Source organism: Carcharhinus amblyrhynchos, chromosome 7 (genome assembly GCF_965287045.1).
Source record: "Carcharhinus amblyrhynchos chromosome 7, sCarAmb.v2.hapA, whole genome shotgun sequence".
Lineage (NCBI taxonomy): Eukaryota > Metazoa > Chordata > Chondrichthyes > Carcharhiniformes > Carcharhinidae > Carcharhinus > Carcharhinus amblyrhynchos.
The window spans coordinates 53,566,056-53,590,571 of record NC_137330.1 but is presented as its reverse complement, the minus strand read 5'-3'; the positions used below and the strand labels follow the sequence as shown (position 1 = coordinate 53,590,571).

General features: G+C 41.1%; 1 protein-coding gene across 1 annotated transcript in view; it reads left to right on the top strand.

Annotated features, from left to right (window-relative positions):
* trim54 (tripartite motif containing 54) overlaps positions 1-24,516 on the top strand; it is a 60,234-nt gene that overhangs the window by 1,495 nt on the left and 34,223 nt on the right. The window contains exons 3-4 of the mRNA XM_080193276.1: positions 2,116-2,287; positions 4,836-4,931. Of these exons, the coding sequence (XP_080049402.1) occupies positions 2,116-2,287; positions 4,836-4,931 (268 nt within the window). The remainder of the gene's footprint in view (positions 1-2,115; positions 2,288-4,835; positions 4,932-24,516) is intronic.

The window sequence follows — 24,516 nt, the reverse complement described above, 5'->3', positions numbered from 1 at the left end:
CTCCAAAAGATCGTGTTACCAAATCGACCTGTTGGACTTTAACTTGGCGTTGTGAGACTTCTTAGTGTGCCCACCCCAGTCCAACGCCAGCATCGCCACACCTGGGCAATATTGGTTAGGGGACATTAATGTTTGGGACTCAAAACGCTGAAAACGGAGGACAGAAAGATGGGAGGTTTTGAGTTCTATGGTTTACAGTGTGAGGTAAAGCTAAAGTTCTTTAACTGGGTGTTTGGGAGCAATATTCAAATCGACAAGCATGACCTTCATTGCCCAGTGCTTCCTCTTCATCTTTTCCAGAACAGTGGGAGGCTATTTGGACCTGGCCCAGTGCAATCCAAAACTACTACTATTGCCCTGATCTCTCATCGAACCTCTTCCACTGCTCCAATGAAGATTCAGTTTTCTTTTCAATGATGTACTGGCTCTTGCCTCAGCTAACGGCCTGCGTTTTTCTCCTGGATAGGGACACTTAGCAGGCCCAGAAGTGATTGCCCATGGAATGTGAATTCATGCTGGCTGGCCAATATGAACTGTGCTGTTAAAGGCTCAGCACTGTCGGGGAGGGTCAGGAAGAGGGCGGGTGCTGAGAAAAGGGAAGGTGTGAATAGGCACTTCTAAAGGACTCCCCCAAGAGGACAGCTTTTGAGGAGCTATCTCAGGGAGCAACAGACCTGTACAAAATAAATTGTGATGCATAAAGACTTGAAGAGTCTAGGTAGTACATTCAAATACCAACCTGAGACATCTTTTTATAGATCATGGAATCCCTACAGTGAACAAGGAGGCCATTCGGCCCATCAAGCCTGCACTAAAAACAATCCCGCCCTGCTAGTCTTCCTGACACGAAGGGGTAATTTGGCATGGCCAATCCACCTAACTTGCACATTTTTGAACTGTAGGAGGAAAATGGATGCACCAGGAGGAAACCCATGCATTCTTGGGGAGAATGTGTGAATTCCACACACACAGTCATCCAAGGCCAGAATTGAACCAAGATCCAGGCATTGTGAGGCAGCAGTGTCACCAGCCCAGACATTTCATCTCAATCTGGATCGAGGTTGCATCAAAACATAAAGGCTGCTGTGTCAATTGAGACGCTCATCATATGTAAAAGTAGAAGAGCGGTGTAAAATTCCTTTAATTGGCCCATTAATGCACCTTTTGTCTGAGTTCTAAATCAAAGCTTGTTTAAGGCCTGGGACCCATGATTGATGGCTAAACAGGTGAAAATCTGACTCTACATAGTTGCTATTTGGAAAGTCTTTGCAAATGAGACTGCCCAATACCATCAGATCTCCTTTTATATATCAGAGCACCATTCATAATGGAGTACCTTTAAAACAGGAAACTGTGACTGATGGGCTGCACAGTTCAGTTAATTTGAATATCACAAAGGCCATTTTAATGATAAAACCAAACTCTCAATGGCAAAATAACTTTAACTACTTTTCTGTTCAGAATTTCTGGTCTCATTCATTCAGACAATCTTGGTTGTAGTTGTGTCATTTTTTTTCCCAGATAACAATAGTGTGTAAATAGTCTAATTATTAACTGTTGAAAAAGGATTTCTATCATGCCTTTCACATTCATGGTCAATTAAACATACTTTGCAGCTAATGAAGTGAAGTCACTGTTGCAATTTAGGAAAACACATCAGCCAGTTTGCGCACATTAAGATTCCATAAACAGCAGTGAGATTAATGACAGATCATTTGTTCTAGAAATGGGGTTTAAGGCTATGATCGACCAAATCAAAATGCTATCTCTGAACTAAAGATAGTGCCTGATACGTCCCCCAAGATTGACTCAAGTATTAATCATTCATTTACGTTTTACCATTTTATTATTTTGCAGAATTTATGATTAGTCATAAACATTTACACACTTTGAAGTTCATGAATAATGCAGGGCTTTCATTGGTTTATATATTTATATGGTAGTTAATATGGTTGGTGGTGGGGTGGGGGTGGGTGGGATTTAGTGTGTGGGGGGAGGAATGTGTGTTGGTGGAAGCGGCACAATTGTCTTTGCAGAAATAGTTAACTTGTTAATGTTCTGGTGACAGTGTTACTTTATTTTACTTTGACACTTGTGATAATTTTTTTGCTTCAGGCCTCTGCACACTAAATCTGACCAGCAGTTAATGTGTGAAGAGCATGAAGACGAAAAGATTAACATTTACTGTCTAACTTGTGAGGCTCCAACTTGCTCAATGTGCAAAGTTTTTGGCGCCCACAAAGATTGTGAAGTGGCACCTCTTCAAAATGTCTACAAACGTCAAAAGGTATCTTAATATTTTGTTTTCATGTAGAATATAAATATTTATCAATTATTTTGTATATAGCCATTAAAGTATAAACGCATTAGAAGGAGTTCAGAGAAGGTTGACTCAACTGGTACCTGCAATGTTCCAAAGGGGTTGGGGGTGGAGGGGGGGTGTGGGGGGCAGTTGCAGTGAGATGGGATTATTTTACAAGGAAAGGTCTGACTGGGTCTGTAGCCATTGGAGTTTAGAAGATGGAGAGATAATTTTATTGAAACATGTAAGATCCCGAGGGCACTTGACCAGATGGATGCTGAAAGGATGTTTCTGGTTGTGGGAGAGACTAGAACTAGGGGACATGGCTTAGAAATAAGGGATCTCCCATTTAAGATGGAGATGATAGGAATATTTTCCCTCAGAAGATTGTGAATTTTTAGAATCCTTTTCCCCAGGGAGCAGTGGAGGCAAAGTCATTGAATATTTTTAAGGCAGAGATCAATAGATTTGATTTTCAAAAATCTATGTTGAATTGAAGCTACAATCAGATCAATAATAACCTTATTGAAAAGCGGAGCAGGCTGAAGGAGCCAAATGGCCTAATTATACTCCAATTTTTATGTTTGTATGTTCATATGTTCGTTGTTTAAAGAACATCCATGACACTAATATTTGAAGAGAATGAAACTAGGAGAATAATGTCTGAAATTAGACAGATTTACTGTTCGTCGCATATCTAATGATTGTCGCAAATGTAAATTCTTTCACTGATGTGACATTGTTTATTTTATAAGTCATATATTCCATTGACTTAAGTCGAGAAGTGTATCTTGGCAAAGCAGTGCAATCACTTGCATAGCATTTCCATGTTTTAGAATTTAATCATGTGTTTTGCTCTAATTGGCCAAAATGAAGTCTGGTTTTATTATTTGAGTACCTGGTTAAATTCCAGATGACCCAATAGGCAGGATCCGGTATACCAGCATTCCAATACCAAAAGAAACTATGAATAACCTTTAACTTCCTCAGCCTAATGATCCAAAAACCAAGTGCACAGAACCAGGGGTTTGCAATCTGTCAACTAACCCAGTCAGTTGCTCGTCCCTGCTTTTGCTTTCCTTTGTCCCTGAGTTTAGATATGGGTCACTTTTCCTCATGGGTGAACAAGCAGTTGAGATTGGGTGGGGCTTACATCTAAATACCAGTGAAATGGAAAAGGCTAGCCTTCATTCATTTCTTGTCCTCCATGGAAGAAATTGGGATTCATAGAATCATAGAAACCCTACAGTGCAGAAAGAGGTCATTCAGCCCATCAAGTCTGCATCGACCACGATCCCACTCAGGCCAGACCCCCATAACCCTACATATTTACCAGCTAATCCCTCTAACCTATGCATCTCGGGGCAATTTTAGCATGGCCAATCAACCTAACTTGCACATCTTTGCACATATGTTGTAAAATGACCTAGAAGGTCCTCTTGAGAGCATGCACAAAAAAACACTTGTTTACTACGTTCCTTTGTCTTGGTTTCCACTCTTAAAATCGCCAATCATTTGGAGCTATTGTTTGTGATGTCTGCTTTCTGTCTCTATCTTCCTGAATGCTGTGATTTGTTCTTGCTATTTGAACTGATGCATTTAGATAGAGATAAGCGACAGGTCAGCCATGATCTAATTGAATGGCAGAACAGGCTCAGGGAATTGAATGTCCTGTTCCTGATCCTTCCTATGTTTGACTTTATTATTGAAACAAATGCTTCTCAACTCCCCTGCACTCCTTCCTTTTGTTGATAGACAGGCACAATTGCACGTGGCTTCAGAGAAAGGAAAGAGGAAGCGAGAAACAAGCAAAAAAAATGAAATTATTCTATAAAAAGGCAAGGTGACATGGAAAACAGGAACAGAAAAAGTGGATGGGAGAATAAGACTTGGGGAGAAAGAAAAGCAAAAACAGGGATGAGCAACTGACAGGGTTAGCTGCCAGATTGCAAACCCTTGTTGCTGTGTTACTTGGTTATTGGATCATTAGGCTGAGGAAGTTAAAGGTTATTCATAGTTTCTTTTGGTATTGGAATGCTGGTAAACCTGTTCCTGCCCAGTCAGTCATCTGGAATTTAACCAGGTACTCAAATAATAAAACTAGACTTCATCTTGGCCAATTAGAGCAAAACACATGATTAAATTCTAAAATATGGAAATACTAGGCAAATGATTGCACTGCTTTGCCAAGATACACTTCTCGACTTAAGTCAATGGAATATATGACTTATAAAATAAACAATGTCACATCAGTGAAAGAATTTACATCTGCGACAATCATTAGATATGTGACGAACAGTAAATCTGTCTAATTTCAGACATTACTCTCTTCACTTGGTTATTGGATTATCAGGCTGAGCAAAATTAAAAGTTATTAGTTTCTTTTGGTGTAGGAATGCTGGTGTATCTCAAATTGAGTTGCTACTTGGTAGCCTGCAGCATTGTTCAATCCATAGAAGAGGTGAATGATATGTTATCTTTGCTGACTAGAATCGCTTGTACTCTGGCTTGATTAGTGTTGCTATTTTTGCAGACTGAGCTCAGTGATGGTATTGCAATGTTGGTGGCAGGAAATGACAGAATCCAAGCAATCATTACTCAGCTGGAAGAGATTTGTAAAACCATTGAGGTAAGTCGACATACATCGATGCATCTGAGACTTAAATTGTCAAATGATAACCTCTTTGATTAGATGAATCCATCAGATCTTTTTTCCTTTATTGTTTCATGGAATGTGGGTGTCGCTGGCTGGGCCAGCACTTGTTGCCCACCCCAAATTCAAGGGTAATTTGCCCTTGTATTGAGTGGCTTGCCGAGCCATATCAGAGGACAGTTTGAGAGTCAACCGTATTGCTGTGGTTCAGGAGTCGCATGTAAGCCAGACTGGGTGTGGACGGCAGATTTCCTTCCCTGAAGGGCATTAGTGAACCAGATGAGTTTTTTTACGACAATCGATGATAGTTTCATGGTCATCGTCATCAAGAAATTTATTAAGTAATTTCAAATCCCGTCAGCTGCCATGATGGGATTTGAACCCGTGACCCTGGGGAAATTAGCCTGTGCCTTCTGGATTTATGGTCCAGCAATATTGCCAATATTGCCTCCATTTGCTCAAGAAGTATCTAATTCAATGAATAAAATCTCCAAGGTTACAATAGTTGTCCATCCTATTCTTTTATCACTCCTGAGTTCCCTGGTGGTTTACATTGGCTTTCATTCCAGCAAGACCCTATTCTAAAATTTTCATCCTGGTTTTCAAATCCCTCCATTGTCTCACTCCTCCCACTTTCTGTAACCTCCTCCGGGTCTAGAACCCTCCAAAATCATTGCATGCATCCAGTCCCAAATCTTACAAGTCCCTAATTGTATTTGTTCTCTCATCAATGGCCATGGGCTCTAAACTCGGAAATTCCCTCCCTCTGTCTCTGTAACTCTGTTTTCCTTCAAAATTATCTATAAAACCTAGCTTTGTAACCAAGTTTTAGTCACCAGTTTTACAATCCTCTTCTATGGCTGTGTTAAATTATGTTTGATAACATTCCTGAGCAGTGTCTCATACATTTTATTGTGTTAAAAACACTATAAAAATGTGTGTTCATGTACAGTATAGATAGATAAGGAACAGTATTGTTTGAGCTTGTCATTAGCCATCATTTCCCTGCAAATACTTGGCAACTTAAGAGTCTTTAAGTCAATTGATAAAAAAGGAGAAATAAAAATAAGTCAAGGGCCTGGGGCACTGTACCTTTTTAGATATGTTAGATCTATTCAGTGAATGAAACTAAAGGTGATATCAGTGTCATGCAGTGGTACTCCTGCAGCAGAACAGCATGAAGTTTTCCAGTATTATAACGTTGCAGACTAAGATTACCACCTTAAACATGAAATGAGTTATTCTGTTTCATCGCCTATTTTAGAATGGTATGTCAAAAACAGACCATTAAAATGCAAATGTGTTTTTCCTTTTATGCTAAAAGGCTGCAGATATCAAAATGCTGATATCGCAAAATTCCAATGAAGTATAACATGGTTTCATGAATTTAAACTTTGAACCGTGGCTTTTGTGTCCAGAAATGAAACTAAGCTTAACCTTTTATCTACTCCAGAGTGTACTGTGAGCAGAGAGAAAGCCTGCCTTCTTGCAACTTTTTCCCTTCTGATGTACTTAAAATATCATTTTGCCAATAATATTTTGACAGACTACATATGAAATGAATTTTTTTATTGACAGTTGAAAAAGTTTGATCTCAGAGGGGGCTACCAGCTACTCTCTGAAGTCACAGGGTGAATGTTAGAAATACGTTTATTAAAAAATGCCCAAGTCCTGGTATTAATGATGTTGAAATGAAAGATGTAGTTGTGTCATTAAACCTTCCCCATAATCATCTCAATGGAGCAAGATGAGTACAGTTCTACCCAGCTGGCCAACAGTAGAGAAGCTATGTGGGTGGGTGGTGAGGTCAGCCTGTCATAATGACTGTGAGCGAGCAAATCGAGAAGGATAAGGAGGGTTAGTTTAACTTTGTCACAGTCACATAACCAATACATGAGATTAATATATTGATTGTTTCAGAAATGCCTGTCTATTGAATTCCCTATGACCGTTGCATTTCTACACTTTGTTGTGCTACCCTCTGCAGTCTTTTGTTCATGGTGCCAAGGCTGCTTTGGATTGCATTATCCTTGCATCCCATCACCACCCCACTCAACCTCCACCAAAGACTAGATAACCTCCCTGGTATGTCGTGGTGGAAATCAGTTTGAGTGTGTCACATGGATTTCTGCATTGCCTGTGACTTCTTTTTCTGCCTGATGGTCACTTGCTGTCTTTCTGAACACCCTGGGGCTGAAAAGCGACCATCTCCCAGCACTAGAGGGAATTCACAGCTTCCAACATTTGTCCTTTCTGCAATGCTGATGCTTATCAATCTGAGGTGCAGAAGGATCTGGGTGTCCTAGTGTGTTAATCACAAAAGACTAATATGCAGATTTAGCAAGTAATTAGGAAAACTAATTAAGGTGGATTTGTGGATAGAGGTGAGAACCATCAGAGGATATAACAGCATATAGATTGGTTGGAGGCTTGGGTGGAGAGATGGTAGATGAAGTTTAACCTGGACAAATGTGAGGTAATGATTTTGGAAGGTCTTAATACATATAGGAAATATACAGTAAATGGCAGAACCCTTAAGAGTATTAATAGACAGGGATCTGAGTGTACAGGTACACAGGTCACAAAGTGACAACGCAAGTGGAGAAGGGAGTCAAGAAGGCATACAGCATGCTTGCCTTCATCGGCTGGAGCATTGAGTCTAAAAATTGGCAAGTCATGTTGTAGCTTTATAGAACCTTAGGCCGCACTTGGAATATAGTGTTCAATTTTGGTTGCCACACTAACAGAAGGATGTGAAGGCTTTGCAGAAAATATTTACCAGGATGTTACCTGGTATGGAGGGCATTGGCTATGAGGAGAGGCTGGAGAAACTTGGTTTGTCCTCACTGGAATGACAGAGGTTGAGAGGCGACCTGATAGAAGTCTACAAGATTGAGGGGCATGGACAGAGTGGATAGTCAGAAGCTTTTTCTCAGGGTGGAAAAGTCAATTACTAGGGGGCATAGGTTTAAAGTATGAGGGGTAAGGTTTAAAGGAGATGTATGAGGCAAGTTTTTTACACAGAAGGTGGTGGGTACCTGGAACTCGTTGCCAGAAGAGATAATGGAGGCAGATACCATAGTGACTTTTAAGGGGCATTTTGACAAATACATGAATAGGATGGGAATAGAGGGATACGGTCCCCGGAAAGGTCAGGGGGCGGGGGTGGGGGGGTTTAGTTCAGTCACGCAGTGTAGTCGGTGCAGGCTTGGAGGGCCGAAGGGCCTTTTCCTGTGTTGTAATTTTCTTTATTCTAATAGAATGTTAACGTTTATTGTGAGGGGAATTAATTACAGCAGTATTGAAGTTATGTTTCAATTGTATATGTCATTGATGAGACCACAAGTGGAGTATTGTATACAATATGGGTCTCCTTAATCAAAGAAAGATGGAAATGGGTTAGACGAAGTTCAGAGAAGATTTATTAGACTGATACCAGGAGTAAACAGTTTGTTTTCTGAGGAAAAGTTGAACAAGTTAGGTTTGTATCAACCAGAGTTTAGAAGAGTAAGAGGGGGCTTGATGGAAACATTTCAGATCCTCAGGGGTATTGACAGGGTGGATGTGGAGAGGATGTTTCCTCTTCCTGGAGAATCTAGGTCATTCATTTAAGACCGAGTTGAGGAGACATTTTTTTCCTCTCTAGAACTTTGTTGCTCAAAAGCTGGTTAGAGCAGAGTTTTTGAATATTTTTAAGGCAGAGCTAGATAGATTCTTGATGAGCAACGGGTGAAAGGTTATCAGGTGATAGGAATGTAGGGTTGAGATTACAATCAGATCAGCCATGATCTTATTGAATTGCGAAGCAAGCCCAAGGGGCCGAGTGGCCTACTCCTCCTAATTCATACGTTCGTGTATTTGTAACTCAAACTTGAACTCAAGTCGAAACACCTCCTTCATACATGTTAATCTAAGAAAAATTAAACAAACTTATTCCCACCTGGTACAGGAATTGTAGGCCATCACCTCATGTAGATCTCAGCTTTCTCATCGTTTCATTAAAAACGTTTCTACTTTTTTTTAAGTTTAGGATTCCTTGACTTGTATTATTCAATTATTTTTGTTTACCATATTTTTAATTAGTGAAGTTTGGATCTTTGTAATGTTGGTATTTTCTGCTATATTTTATGCCCTTAAACCTAACTGATTACTGATTATTGAGAGCGGGAGTATGTCATTGAGATTGAGGATCAGCCAAGGTCATGTTGAATGGCAATGCAGGCTTGACGTACTGAAGGACCTACTCCTGCGCCTATTTTCTGGTTCTTTTAATTTCTTTAATGTTGCCTCTTGGTTTAAATAATTAGCACTCCCACCAAATTCCCATTGTCACTCTGTTTAGCCAGATCACTCAGGTCCTGGGTGCATGGCTTTACACAAACTTGTGCAATACAAAATATAAACATTGAAACAAATTATACATGCAGATAAGTGATCAACATGTTCCCTGCACTGTCTTAGATTCACTGAGTGGGGAATATCAAACTAACTTTGATAGCGTATCAACTAGAAAGAAAACTCAGTGGGGGTTCTCCCCCTTTAAATATACTTTGAATATTTCTTTGTCACTTTGTTGCCACATGGAACTAGGGTCTTCACTTCCGACTGGAGGCCTGAGTGAGTTACAAGATGAATAACTTGTCATCTCTTATGGGTGTTTGAATTGCAAATAGTTGGAGACCCAGGCAATGAAACCAACTTGACAGCTGCTCCAGTGCTATCTAATCCCATGAGATCACACTATGGTCTAGGAATGTAGATTCCTCAATTTGTAACATATCTTCCTGAGGTCAAACAGCTCCAATGTGGCCTCAAGGGCAGTTTGAATTAAGGTTCTGTACTGTTTACAGGGATACAGCTCAGGATGCACAAGTGGCTGATATCCCAGAGGAAGCTTGCAGAAAGTTATGTGAAGCAACAAAATTGTATAAAAGTCAAGGAATTATGATTTTAACAGTCCTGAAACTTCATGGTGTAATCTTATGGCTGACAGTAATAATAAGAAAAAGGTGCTGTTAGATTTCAGTTGGTTATGGGTAAGATCTTAAATGTGCCAGTACTTGCTACCTTATCCTCTGACTTTACAAATCTTGAGTTTATATGCACTACATGCTCTATGTATTTTTGTGTCTAAGGCACTGCTAAACTGAGTAGTGGCATTTATAATATGGGTATATAGTTATTCCAGTTTGCGTTTGATTTGATTTAAAAATGCTTGGTTTTAAAAGGTAGCCAGTCTGATTGACATCTCAGGCTTCTTGTAGTCATGTCACGAGGCTGTTTCTGGAAGTAGACCTCTTAGGACAGATCAATAAAGAACTCTCACTGATTATACACTCAAGAAGACTGCTGTCCTTCACTTGAAACATGGAGTATAGGGATGAAGAAAAAGTATTTTAACCCTAGAAGTAACACAGAGGAGAAACTGAGAAACCAGGAACGTAGGTTCACATCTGCAAAAAAGCTGCTGAAAAGAACTAAAGAAAACTAGACAAAAGGCTACAAGTGAGAGAGTGCAGTACAGCACAAAGGGAAGTAGAAATCTGCAAACAAAACTGCTGAAAAAAACAGATAAAAGAAAAGTGCACACAGTCTACATGTGAAATTACTGGCTGTGGAGAAAAGGACAAAAGAAAAGCACATACAGACTTCAAGTGAAATTACTAGCTGCAGAGAAAAGGGGCAAAGGAAAAACAACCAGAAGCTGCAAGCAAATTAAGTGAGTAAGATATGCTGCAGTTAATTTTCTAATCCAATCTCCAGTCCAATTGAAAAATGATGCATGGCAAAGCTAGCAGCTTTTCCACTGAGTTAACAAGCCTGAAATGATAAGAATAACCACACTCCTACCACTGCTGGGAGGGACTACTATGAAGTGTATACCATCCTCAATTTAATAGACAAGCAAAATCTGAGATTTTGAAAGCCTTGAATGCATGATTTGAATCCCAAATAAATGTTCCATGTGAATGTTATGTATTAAGCACTGGAGTTAAGAGTGAAAATCAGACCATTGAACAATACACCATAGCAGTAATGCAGCTAGCAGAATCATGTGAATTTGGACACCTAAAAGGTGATATGATTAAAAAATCAATTAGTCTTGGACATGAGAAACTCTTTACAAGTCGACCACAAGGCAAGAGGCTAAAACTAAAGAATGCAATAGACTTGTGTCAAAATACAGGACTAGTGAAACATCAGCTTGAGCATATGTATGGCAGAGCAGACCAGAAGAGAGATTATGCCAAGAGATTGTTCAAGCCAAAAAAACAGAGCAATCGCAGACAAAGAGCCTGAGAAATCTGATTGGTTGCTGATAAGCTCAGAGCCTATGCAGAGCAACATCTGGCCCTGATTTTGCAGAGACTTTAGGAGTCTAAGGAGGCCAGAGTGGCCTGAGCTAACGGCGAGCTTGCCTCGGGTGAAGGCTGAAGAGGAGGCTCCGGCACTCATCAAAGAGAGCACTAGGGCAACTTGACCAGGCCAGCAGCAAAGCTGAGAGGGCTGATAGGCAATTAACTGAGGGTGAAGGTGCAGCAAGGTAGCCAGGCAGCAGGCAAGCAGTAAGTGTGAGCCAGCACATTGCCCAAGGTCATTGTTGAGCAGAGGTGAGATGTGAGGGCTGAGGAAGTGTCATTGGTTTGCAAGGAGTGGGGTGGGGGTGGAGGGGGGATGCAGTGTGGTGACTTGACCAGGCCAGCAGGGCTGAAGAAGGCTGGGCAATGGGCTGAAGGCGAGGTGAGGAGGCCAGAATGCAGCCAGTGAGCCAGCAGGACACCAAGGTCATTGAGTGAGCAGGGCCAATTGGAACTGCAGCCAGGGCTGAAGGAGGGCAAAAAAAAGCCTGCTCGCTCAGAAAATTCATTAGTTAAAATCAAGAAAGATCAGTCAATATGATTTGAAAAAAGAAAAACTATGGATTGCAAACAACCAATGAAGCAAGAAAATCTTAATAATCTGTCCTTACTCCACATTCTCTTATTTAAATTCTGTTTTTCAAGTGTGACCACTGTTTGCTGATCTGTTACCATGGCTACACATGCAGACAGTTATAACAAGTAAATAACGCATTGCTCTCAACATTCACCTTCAGAAAGTCTCTTTTGGAAAGAATGCTAGAAGGTTGTCAGCAAAACCACTGATATTGACTTGGACTCACTGGACTCCACTTGATTGGAATAATTGTTCCTGCGTTGGACATTTTCTGTCTCATTCTATTCTGAACTGGTATGTGCTGTGTCGCAGTCCCGGTACTGGCTGATTTCTTCTTCCCATTGATCAGCAGCTAGTTCCATGTTTGCTCGAGTCAAGAGACATAGATTGCAATATTGACCATCTCTACCAAACAGGTAGGCTTGGATTTCAGTTGATCAATTACAGGGCTTGTTTTCATCAGTTAAAAAGCAGTGAGCAGCAATTTGTGTACTTGTACTTTTTTGGGTTCCTGTGGCCTGCGTTATGGATTTGAATTATCAATTACAGGCTTGTTCTCATGAGTTAAAAAGTGGTGAAGTAGTGATCTGTGTACTTTGCTGTATTTTTGAGAATAGAATGGATAGTTGTTGATGCATGAGGGCATGTGCTACAACAATGCACACAACATATCATATCAGAAGGAGGTCCAGAACAATGCCAAGAGCTATTTAAGGTCCTCTTCTAGAAGCAGAAAAATCCCTGAAACAAATTTAGTCTGAGCAAAAGTTATTCTCTGTGAGCTCCATATATTTGAAACTTGTTTTCATGCTATTGCCATGCTGTGCTTGCTGCCAGAAACTGTACAATAAGACTTTAAACTGACTCGCAACTGACTTCCCTTTGATTCAGTGGACAAGTGCATAACCAATATTAGGAGTTGTATTGTGAAAAGCATCAAAAGGTTTGGGAAAGGTTTGTCTGGGAAACTGAGGGGAAATCCTCATTCTGCAAATATGTAGCGCATCATGTTGCAGCTCTAAGATTATGCAATTTTAATTTTTTTCACTGTGCAACACTAAAATGCAGGAACAGGTTCCTCAACATGAATTTGGGCTAAATTTAAAATTGGGACTTGCTATTGGATATAACAGGATCATGAATGTAAATGTGTCTTTTGTTCACTAGGGAAAAGAGTATGTTTGTGTCTTTGGTTCAATATGGAGGGAGGATATTTGGGTTTTGAAATGTAGCCAGTTTGTCTGACACCTGAGACTTTCCTTAGTCATATGTGCATGTCAGGAGGCTGAAGGAAGTTGCCTCAGTAAAGTTCAGTAAAGGTTTGATAGTTTAGTAAAGATTTCTCACTGAATACACACTATAGAGGACTGCTGTCCATATACTTGAAACAGAATGTAATGTATAAAACAGGGTATGTGGAGTGTAGACATAACTTGCATTTCTAGCCTGGAAATATGCTCTGTGAATCTCTTATTTATCTGAAATGTTAATCCACACTGAGGATGCAGTCAGTGTGGAATTGAAGTAACTGCATTAATATCTGTCTTATGTTCTTGTAGCATTAGAGCAAAACATTGCTTTAGATGTAGTAACTGAGTTTATGGTTTTGTTTATACATTATTTACCAATATATTCTTAAGTATCCCTAAAATGTGCTGCAGTAATCCACATTTCACTGATCCAATCTACTATTTTTGATTTGCCTGAGTTCGATTTTGACCGTCGTATGTAGTCACATTTTAAAAGCTTGTGACCTGCAATTTCTGGCTCTCCAGTGTTGGATTTGAGGGATATCCCAGAGATGGGCCAAGGGAGCCCTCTTGGAAGCTCCCAGGTATGAGTTTACATGGCAATTGTCCAGAAGCATTAACTTATCCTATTCAATCACGTTGAGAACCATCTGACAAAGCGATTGAAATTCTAACTTCAGAAGGTTCTGCCAGCGCTAACGCTAATAGTTATTCTGAAAAACCTCCTCAAACTTCTGCATAGCTATTTTAAATATCCAAACCAATTTCCACATGGGACACCTGTAAACCCCCTGCCCCCCTCCTCCTCGGTTGGTCCATTTGGACTAGCTGAACAAATGAATTACGTTTAAATAGTTTGAAGGATAGTAACTTAATAGTATGCTCTCAAAATTACTTTGAAATAACTTTGCTAACGATGATTAAATAAATGTTTGCTTTTAACTTGTAATCATGTAAGTGAAATAAATATCAAATTTGTTAATGATCATAATTTTGAGACCCAATTTTTACATTTTGCCCCAAATCATATTGAGGATTTGATTTCTGCAATTTTAGTGTTGCATTGAATAAAAAAATGATATAGAGCTGCATAAGCTTGCGGAGCTGCAACATGATATGCTACATATTTGCAGGATGTGAATTTCCCAGATAACCAGCTCCCAAACATTGGCCATGTTAAATTGACCCTAGTGTAAGGGGGATAAGCAGGGTAAAGGTGGGGTTAGGGGAATAGGATCTGGATGGGATTGTAGTCAGTACAAAGCCAATGGGCCAAATGGTCTCCTTTTGTACTGTGGGGATTAGAACAAAGAATATTACAGCACAGGAACAGGCCCTTCGGCCCTCCAAGCCTGCACTGACCATGCTGCCCGACTGATCTAAAATCCCATACTATTCTGGGGACCATATTCCTCTATTACCACCTTATTCATGCATTTGTCCAGATGCCCCTTAAAACTCACTATCGTATCTGCTTCCACTACCTCTGCCGGCAGCGAGTTCCAGGCACCCACCACCCTCAGTGTAAAAAAACTTGCCTCTCCTTTAAACCTTGCCCCTTGCACCCTAAACCTGTGCTCTCTAGTAATTGACTCTTCCCCTCCTGGGAAAAAGCTTCTGACTGTCCACTCTGTCCATGCCCCTCGTAACCTTGTAGTCTTCTATCAGGTCACCACTTAACCTCCATCCTTCCAGTGAGAACAAACCAAGTTTCTCCAACCTCTCCTCGTAGCTAATGCCCTCCATACCAGGCAACATCCTGGTAAATCTTTTCTGTACCCTCTCCAAAGCCTCCACATCTTTCTGGTCACGTGGCATTCAGAATTGAACACTGTTCCAAGTGTGGCCTAACTAAGGTTCTATATAGCGGCAGCATGACTTGCCAATTTTTAAACTGTGCCCCAACCGGTGAAGGTAGCCATGCAGTATGCCTTCTTGACTACCTTCTTTACCTGTGTAGCCACTTTGTGACCTGTCTATCTGTAGATCTAAATCCCTCTGCCTGTCAATACTCTTAAGGGTTCTGCCATTCACTGTATATTTCTTAACTGTATTAGACCTTCCAAAATGCATTACCTCACGTTTATCCAGATTAAACTCCATCGGCCACCTCTCTGCCTGTTAAGCACAGGTTAAAGAGATGTGTATTGTCTCCAGACTGGACAATTAGTGAGATTTTGCATATCCAGGCAAGTTGTGTGGGTTACAGATAGTATGACATGAACCCAAGATCCCGGTTGAGGCCGTCCTCGTGTGCGGAATTTGGCGATCAACCTCTGCTCAATGACTGCGCTGTTGTGTGTTGTGAAGGCTGCCTTGGAGAACGCTTACCTGAAGATCAGAGGCTGAATGCCAGTGACTGCTGAAGTGTTCCCCGACAGAAAGAGAACAGTCTTGCCTGGTGATTGTCGAGCGGTGTTCATTCATCCATTGTTGTACTGTCTGCATGGTCTCCCCAATGTACCATGCCTCGGGACATCCTTTCCTGCAGCATATCAGGTAGACAATGTTGGCCGTGTTGCAAGAGTATGTACCGTGTACCTGGTGGATGGTGTTCTCACGTGAGATGATGGCATCAATGCCAATGATCTGGCATGTCTTGCAGAAGTTGCTATGGCAGGGTTGTGTGGTGTCCTGGTCGCTGTTCTCCTGAAGGCTGGGTAGTTTGAGGTTGTGCGGTTGTTTGAAGACAAGAGTCAGGGTGTGAGGATGGCCTCGGCGAGATGTTTGTCTTCATCAATGACATGTTGAAAGCTCTGGAGAAGATGTCATAGCTTCTCTGCTCTGGGGAAGTACAGTACGGCGAAGGGTACTCTGTCCACGTGTCCCATGTTTGTCTTCTGAGGAGGTCGGTGTGGTTTATCGCTGTGGCGTGTCGGCACTTTGACCGAGCCAGTTCTGTATCCACCTCACCAGCTCACCTCTGATCCCATGTGACTTCATCTTCTGCACCAGTCTGCCATGAGGGACCTTGTGAAAGGCCCTACTGAAGTCCATGTAGACAACATCCACTGCCCTCCCCACATCAATCATCTTCGTCACTTCCTTGAAAAACTCCATCAAATTAGTGAGATATGACCTCCCCTTAACAAAACCATGTTGCCTCTCACTGAGTACCTGTACATCTAGATCCCTCTGTCTATCAATACTCTTAAGGGTTCTGTCATTTTCTGTATACTTCCTATCTGTATTAGACCTTCCAAAAGGCATTACCTCACGTTTATCCGGATTAAACTCCATCGGCCACCTCTCCGCCCAAACCTCCAACTTATTTCCAAGAGGGAGTGAATCCTGAATCAAAGAATCCTCTCCAATAATTTCCCTACCACTGATGTAAGGCTCACCAGCCTGTAATTACCTGGATTATTCTTTCTACCCTCCTTAAACAAAGGAACAACATTAGCTATTCTCCAATCCTCTAGGACTTCCCCTGTAGCCAGTGAGGATGCAAAGATTTCCCTCAAGGCCCCGGCAATTTCCTCTCTTGTCTCTCTCAGTATTCTGAGATATATCTCATCAGGCCCTGGTGACTTGTCTACCTTAATGTTTCCCAAGAAACTCAATACCACCACCTTTTTGATCTCAACATGACTCAAAATATCTACACACCTTTTCCCAGATTCATCATCCACCAAGTCCTTCTCTTTGGTGAATACTGACAGAAAGTACTCATTTAATACCTTGCCCATTTCCTCTGGCTCCACGCATAGATTCCCTCCTTGAGTGGACCAACCCTCTCCCTGGCTACCCTGTTGCTCTTTATATATGTATACAAAGCCTTGGGATTGTCCTTAATCCTGCTGGCGAATCATTTTTCATGACCCCTTTTTGCCCTCCTCACTCCTTGCTTAAGTTTCTTACTAAGTTCCTTGTATTCCACCCCTGCTTTGTGCGTTCCCAGCTTCCTAGCCTTGACAAATGCTTCCTTTTTCTCTTTGACTATGCTCACAATATCTCTCATTATCCACAGTTTATCGTTCATCTTTACAGGAATGTGTCAGTCCTGAATCCCTATCAACTTACACTTGAAAGCCTCCCACGTGCCAGATGTTGATTTGCCCTTAAACATCTTCCCCCTCAACCCCCCCATCGACATTCTTCAGTTCCTGTCTATTATTGTTATAATTAGCCTTCCCCCAATTTAGCACCTTGACTTGAGGACAACATTTATCTTTATCTATCAGTACCTTAAAGCTTACTGAATTGTAGTCACTGTTCCCAAACTGCTCCCCTGCTGAAATGCTGACCATCTGGCCAGGCTCATTCCCCAGTACCAGGTCAGTATGGCCCCTTCCCTAGTTGGACTATCTACGTACTGTTTCAAGAGCCCCTCCTGGATGCTCCTTACAAACTCTATCCCATCCACGCCCCTAGCACTAAGTGAGTTACAATCAGTATAGAGGAAGTTAAAATCTCCCACCACAGCAACCCTGTTACTTTTACATCTTGCCAAAATCTGCTTACATATCTGTTCCTCTATCTCCCACTGGCTGTTGGGTGGCCTATAGTAACCTCCAACATTGTGATTACACTCTTCCTATTCCTGAGCTCTACCCATAATTGCCTCACTGTATGAATCCTCTGAGGTGTCTTCCCACAGTTCCACATATGATATTGTCCTTAACCAGTAGTGCAACTCCCCCACCCCTTTTACACTCCCCCTCTATCTGCCTGAAACATCTGTATCTTGGAATGTTAACCTGCCAATCCTGTCTTCCCCTATCCAGTTCTCTGTAATAGCATCAACATCATAGTTCCAAGTACTAATCCAAGCTCTAAGTCCATCCGCCTTATCTGTTACACTTCTCACATTGAAACAAAGGCACTTCAGTCCACCAGACCCTTTTTGATTAGCAACCACACCCTGTCTGCTGTTTCTCTGAGCCTTACTGGCCCGACTCTCTAATTCCCCTTCAGCTAATTAAGATTAACTAAAATTCTATAAACCTTTTGATGCTTTTCACAATTAAAACTCCTAATGTTGGCTATGCACTTGCCCATTAATCAAAGGGAAGTCAGTTGCAAGTCTTATTGTAATTTTCTAGCAACAAGCACAAGCATGGCAATGGCATGAAAACAAATTTCAAATATATGGGGCACACAGAGAATAACTTCTGTTTGGATTAAATTTGTTTCAGGGATTTTTCTGCTCCTAGCAGAGGAGCTTCAATGGCTCCTGGCATTGTTCTGGACTTAAAATAAAAACAGAAAATACTTGATAAACACACCAGGCCTGACAGCATCTGACGCAGTATTTTACTTTTGTTTCATTATTCTGGACCTACTTGGAGGTTCACTGGAGCAACATATGACTAAGGGCTGGGAAAACACTGACCACACCTGAACACCACTAGAAGAATCATGTCTAATAACCCTCCAAATATTGATCCATTGTAGAGGAAACATTTTTTTAAAGGCTGCACAAGATTGGCCATGTTTACTGTTGCTGTGCCAGTGTCAGCTGCACTTGCTAACAGATTCAGTGATACTGCCAGCTGTGGTTTCAATCACAGGAACATGTTTACATGCTTCCTAAGGCACACTCAAGTACGTTCTCAACATGTTTTCTAGGTTGGGTGTTTTCTTTGCATCATGCAACTCATTTCATAACGGGAATGTTTCAAACAAGCAGGCTGTTAGGATTTGCAAAATCCTAGCTTCAGTGCATTGCATTGTGCAGCACAAAGTGGTGCAGGAATCAGCCACTCGTTTATGAGGATGACAGACTGTCTATTCATTGTCTACTCACATCTTGACCCACATGTTCTGCCAGGAAGATTCGGAATCAGGTTTAGTGAGTCAGTTCTGAAACTTCTCTCTTTTTTCTATTTTATCCATCACGCAAACCAGTCTCCCATCCATTGACTCTGTCTACACTTCCCACTGCCTTGGCAAAGCAGCCAGGATAATTAAGGACCCCATGCACCCCAGACATTCTCTCTTCCACCTTGTTCTGTCGGGAAAAAGATACACAAGCCTGAGGTCACGTATCAACAGCTTCATCCCTGCTGCTGTCAGACTTTTGAATGGACCTACCTTGCATTAAATTGATCTCTTTCTACACCCAAACTATGATTGTAACACTACATTCTGCACTGTCCCGTTTTCTTCTCTATGAATGGTATGCTTTATCTATATAGTGCGCAGGAAACAGTACTTTTCACTGTATACTAATACATGTGACAATAATAAATCAAATCATTGCTAGATATTTAATGCAGCAGATTAATCATAACCAAAAAAAGATACTGAAGCACAAAATATATTTGAAATTTCTCTTCTCTGCAAGCTGCCACTAATTATATATTATGCATTATGTAACTGATCCCAAGGGGTGGTAGCATGGTCTTTTTTTTGCTATTTTCCTATGGGAAAGTATTTGGCTTGTGTTTGGTGGCTTCCCAAACATTGCAACTAGGATCAGGAATCTGGGACTTGGGCCTATATTCTGAATTCCAATGTCACAGATGGGGTGTGGGTGAATCAGAGGTGCACCAACTTGCTTCCTGTTTTGTTCTTTGTTTCATGTCCCGGTCACATAACATTCCATACCTGAAAGGGCTGGTGATTGGTTAAGAGGTCTAACTAGGTGCACAAGAACTGCTTCGTACTTCCTGCTTTTAATTGGCAGGGGTGAGGGGGGGGAACGCTACTACTTCCTTTGACTGCACATTGAGAAAACCAAAGGTCAGCTCCATTATACCTGAGAGCTGTCCCAATCTGGGAGTTTATTCAGGCAGAGCCACACTGTATGAAGTCATGCATGATGTTCCACCCAAAGCAGAGCTTCAAATCACACATCCTGTCCAGCATTCAAATTGCTTACTTACACCATTGTCAAAAAAACATTCTTCTACATCCAAGGCATTATATAAACATGAGCTGCTTTTTGTATTTTACATATATACCATTTGGAACATTTGGCAAAGAATTGATGACAGTCAACAATATAGTGGTATTAGAAGAGATGCGAAATTTATGCAGCTAAGAATTTAACATTCAATAAGGACATCAATTGAAGTTCTAAAAATAGAACTGTAGTTCTATTGAGGCAAATCAAAATAGAACTGTAGTTCTATTTTGGACGTATTAGTGGCCTTAAACTATGAAATTCAAAATATGAAGTCCCAAAGACGAAAAAAGTACTTGAAGATTATAGATTTGTTGAATTTGCTGTAAGGTTGATAGTATCAGTAGGACGCTACAACTTTTAAAGAAACAAAGCAGAGGATCTCAAAGCTTCTGGAAAGTGTTGAGGATTTTGACACAAGGCCATTATGCAAATTGATGCATCTGCCAAGTTTGCTAATATGTGGATACACCTCACATGCTGATCAATTCAAAGTCTAAAAGGTGACATAGTTATTGGAACTGTATAATTGTAATTGTTTTGCAATGCAGTCACACCATTTGCAATGTGACCTTATATTACTATTATTGGAAGATGTTGTAATGGCTGCAAAAGATGCTTGGCTTTTAGTCCTCCCGCACTTGATGGTGTTTCTTTGCATTTCCCCCAGTCCATCAGCTGCACCAACTTTTAGATGTATCCAGAACTTTTTTCATTAATATATATTGAGAAGATAAAAAGTTATTTTTTGCCAAAGTTTCATTTTTCCCAGCCTGATATACCTGTTTTACCTGAGACCGCTGCAGGTGGCCCAATGTGCTGCAAGTTCGATGCTATTAAGCAAGTTTGTGCTGCTACCATTTGTTTACTTAAAAGGTAAAATTTTACCTAAGATGTTATTGCTTCTACTTGTTGCTGTTTATACCATTTCAATTAGTAAATGAAGTTACTTTAATGCAACTGGAGGGTATAAATTTTCGATGTAGGATTGAGGAACATCTGGGAATGCCACAAAGAGGTCAAGACGAACAGAGGCAGCTTGTGCTACAGTGGAATTCAGTGGATTAATGATCAGGCAATTGGAGAAGAAATTGGAATTTCGGCAAAGACAAATCTTTCCGAATGCTTTGGTGTCAGTTTGAGGGGACAATGGGTCAACTTTTGTTGCAGCTGCTGAGATTTCAATGATAACTTTAGGGTTAATCTGGCAAGCATCTGGCATTAGCCAGAGAATGTTCATTTGGATGTCAGGAATAAGCAATTAGATGAGTGCTATATTAGAGAGGGACAGTGATAATTATTATAAATCCAATTGCATATTTCCTTTTGTGGACCCTACACACTGAGCTGTTACCACAGCAGACCAATGGCGTATGGTATTTTAAACAGATTCTCAGCAAATTTAATTTTAACATTTTGGTTTGTGTCGACAAAGTTATGGAAAATACAACTTTTCAGAAAATTCTTCCATTCCGAGAACTGATTTTTCATTATAAAGTCAGAATCGTTGAATGCCAAGTTGAAAGTACTCACTGAACGTGGAGAGATAACAATATTCTGAGAGGACCTTATTCTGCAACTAAAGCTTTGAAAACTGCAGTGAGGGATATGAGGATAGTGGAGGAAAATGGCATTGAGGTAGATCATCAGCCTTCATCTAGTTGAATGGTGGAGCAGGCTCAAGGGGCCAAGTGGCCTCCTGCTGCTTCTCTATTTCCATGCATATTTTAATACAAAATAGATTACCTGTCTGTTTAGTATACTTAATGGCATATTTTGTATTGTATCTGTAGTCACTTACAATCAGTGATTGAATGACATTATTGAGAAAAACTGAAAGAAATACAGAACATTTGATTTCGGTGGTATCCATCTCACTGAACTCGAAGATGATACAATGGATATCTATTTGAATCAGTAATTGAAGCGATCCATAATTTTTACCCATCCTGGACTGACTTTCCTGGATACCTTCTGACTGTAAATGAAGTGTCATTAAAATTGCCAACATTTACACCACTAAATCAAAATGCATTAGTCACTGCCTCACTGCAATGCAGAGCAATGTAAGCTGACAAGGTCCCAGAGGCCCAAGGGCTGCCCTCCCCCTTTGAGAGAGAGTTGATTGGTGCTGATTTAACCTGAGGGTCACCACACCTCAGGTAAGGGCCAAGGTTGAGAAAGCAGTGCCTTCACGGATAGCCAGTTGGTCTGGGAATTGAGTCCCTATATTGTTGGCGTCACTCTGCATCACAAACCAGCCCTCCAGCTAACTGACCTCCCCAACATATACAGTAATATGTATTATAGAAATGCACCTGAGACCTGTTTTAGGGTTAATGAAAATTGGGGAATTGGAGCCTTTGGGTGCAGAAGAGTTTACCCAAAGATGTTGCCCGGATTAGAGAGTGTGAGCTAAAATGAGAGGCTGGACAAACTAGGGTTGTTTTCTCTGGTGCAACCGGGACTGAGGGGAGACCTGAGTCTTTAAAATTGAGAAGTGTAGATAGGGTTGACAATCAGAATCTTTTTCTCAGAGTTGGAATGTCTAATATTAGGGGTATGCACTTAAGGTGAGAGAGGGAAAGCTTCAAAGGTGATGAGGAGCAAGCTTTTTTTTTACAGAGAGTGTGGTAGGTGTCTGGAATGCAGTGTCCAGGTGTGGCAGTGTAGGTAGATACAATAAGGGTATTTAAGGGGCTTTTAGATAAGCACTTAAATATGCAAGAAATAGAGGGATATGGACCAAGGGCAGGCAAAAGGGATTAGTTTAATTTAGCATCATGTTTGACACAACATTATTGGTCAGATGGCCTATACTGTATTGCTCTGTTCTAGTGCTACAGCCTCTACATGAGGACGTTTCCCTTCTGTGCAGGCAAGTAAAATGTCTTTTACCAATATGCCAATAGAGGGCGATCTTGTCCTGGGTAAAATCTCATCAAACTTCTAGCAGGTGCCGAGTTCAGAAGTAAAATTAGATCCTGGGAGAGCTGTTTCCGTGGTAAGGTGAAACTTTGGATATTGCAGAACTACAAATTTAGAGGAATACTAGAAAGTATAACAGAGTCATAGGGTTAACAGCATAAGAACAGGCCATTCAGCCCAACTTGTCCATGCTGCTCTTTTTTTGTAAACCCTTAAGGTAACCCCAGTTGCCCGCATTTAGCCCATATCCCTCTATACCCATCTTACCCATGCAAATGTCTAAATGCTTTTTAAAGGACAAAATTGTACCCATCTCTACTACTACCTCTGGCAGCTTGTCCCAGACACTCTCACCAATTTCTGTGAAAAATTGCCTCTCTGGACACTTCAGTATCTTAAACCTATGCCCTCTAGTTTTAGACACCCCTATCTTTGGGAAAAGATATTGACTATCCAGCTGATCTGTGCCTCTCATTATCTTATAGACCTCTGTAAGATCATCCCTCAGCGTTCTACGCTCCAGAGAAAAAAGTCCAGTCTATCCAGCCTCTCCTTAACTCAAACAATCAAGTCCTGGTAAATCTTTTCTGCACTCTTTCTAGTTTAATCATATCCTTCCTAAAACAGGGTGACCAGAATTGCACATAGTATTCCAAGTGTGGCCTTACCAATGTCTTGTACAATTTCAACAAGATGTCCCAACTCCTGTATTCAATGTTCTGACCAATGAAACCAAGTATGCTGAATGACTTCTTCACTACTCTGTCCACCTATGACCCCATTTTCAAGGAGCTATGAACATGAACCCCTAGATCTTTGTTCTGTAACTCTCCCCAGTGACCAACCATTAACTGAGTAAGTCCTGCTCTGGTTCAATCTACCAAAATGCATCACCTTGCATTTCTCTAAATTAAACTCCATCTGCCATTCGTCAGCTCACTAGCCCAATTGATCAAGATCCCATTGCAATTGGAGACAACTTTCTTCACTATCCACTATGCCACCAATCTTGATGTCATCTGCTGCCTCTCTCCCCCTCCAGCCTATCTAGAGGACCCATGGACCTAGGCTTATTGTCCATGCATCAGGTGTGCAGAGTTTAGAGAATTCCAGCCTACGCAAGTCTGACTTATAAAAATGTCTGACTGTCAGATTTTCGTTTTGGGGTAGGGGGGCTTTTTTAGGGTTTAGGGTTGGCAATCTGGAATGAGTTCAGAGGATGCCTGCTGCAGAGGCACGCTGGGTGAATGGCCTGCCACTGTCCACTGGCACTGTATCAAAGTCATTTATAAAAATATATTAAACGGGTCTCCAGCACTCACCCAACATGCTCCCCATGCCACTGCATGCCCTTTACCCACCCATGTCCTCATAACCTCCATGCCAAGTTATAACTCCACTCATCACCCATAGTGTTTTATAGCCCCATGCCAGCTTAGTGTCAACGCATGGCAACCAGTGTCCCCCAACAACCACCCTTAGCACTTGCACCTACCTTTCCAACTCACCAATAGCCACCACAGACTGACCTCAGGACTCATGCTGAGATTAAACAAAATAAAGTTCCAAGTGTCTGCTGATAATTTATTTAAAAAGA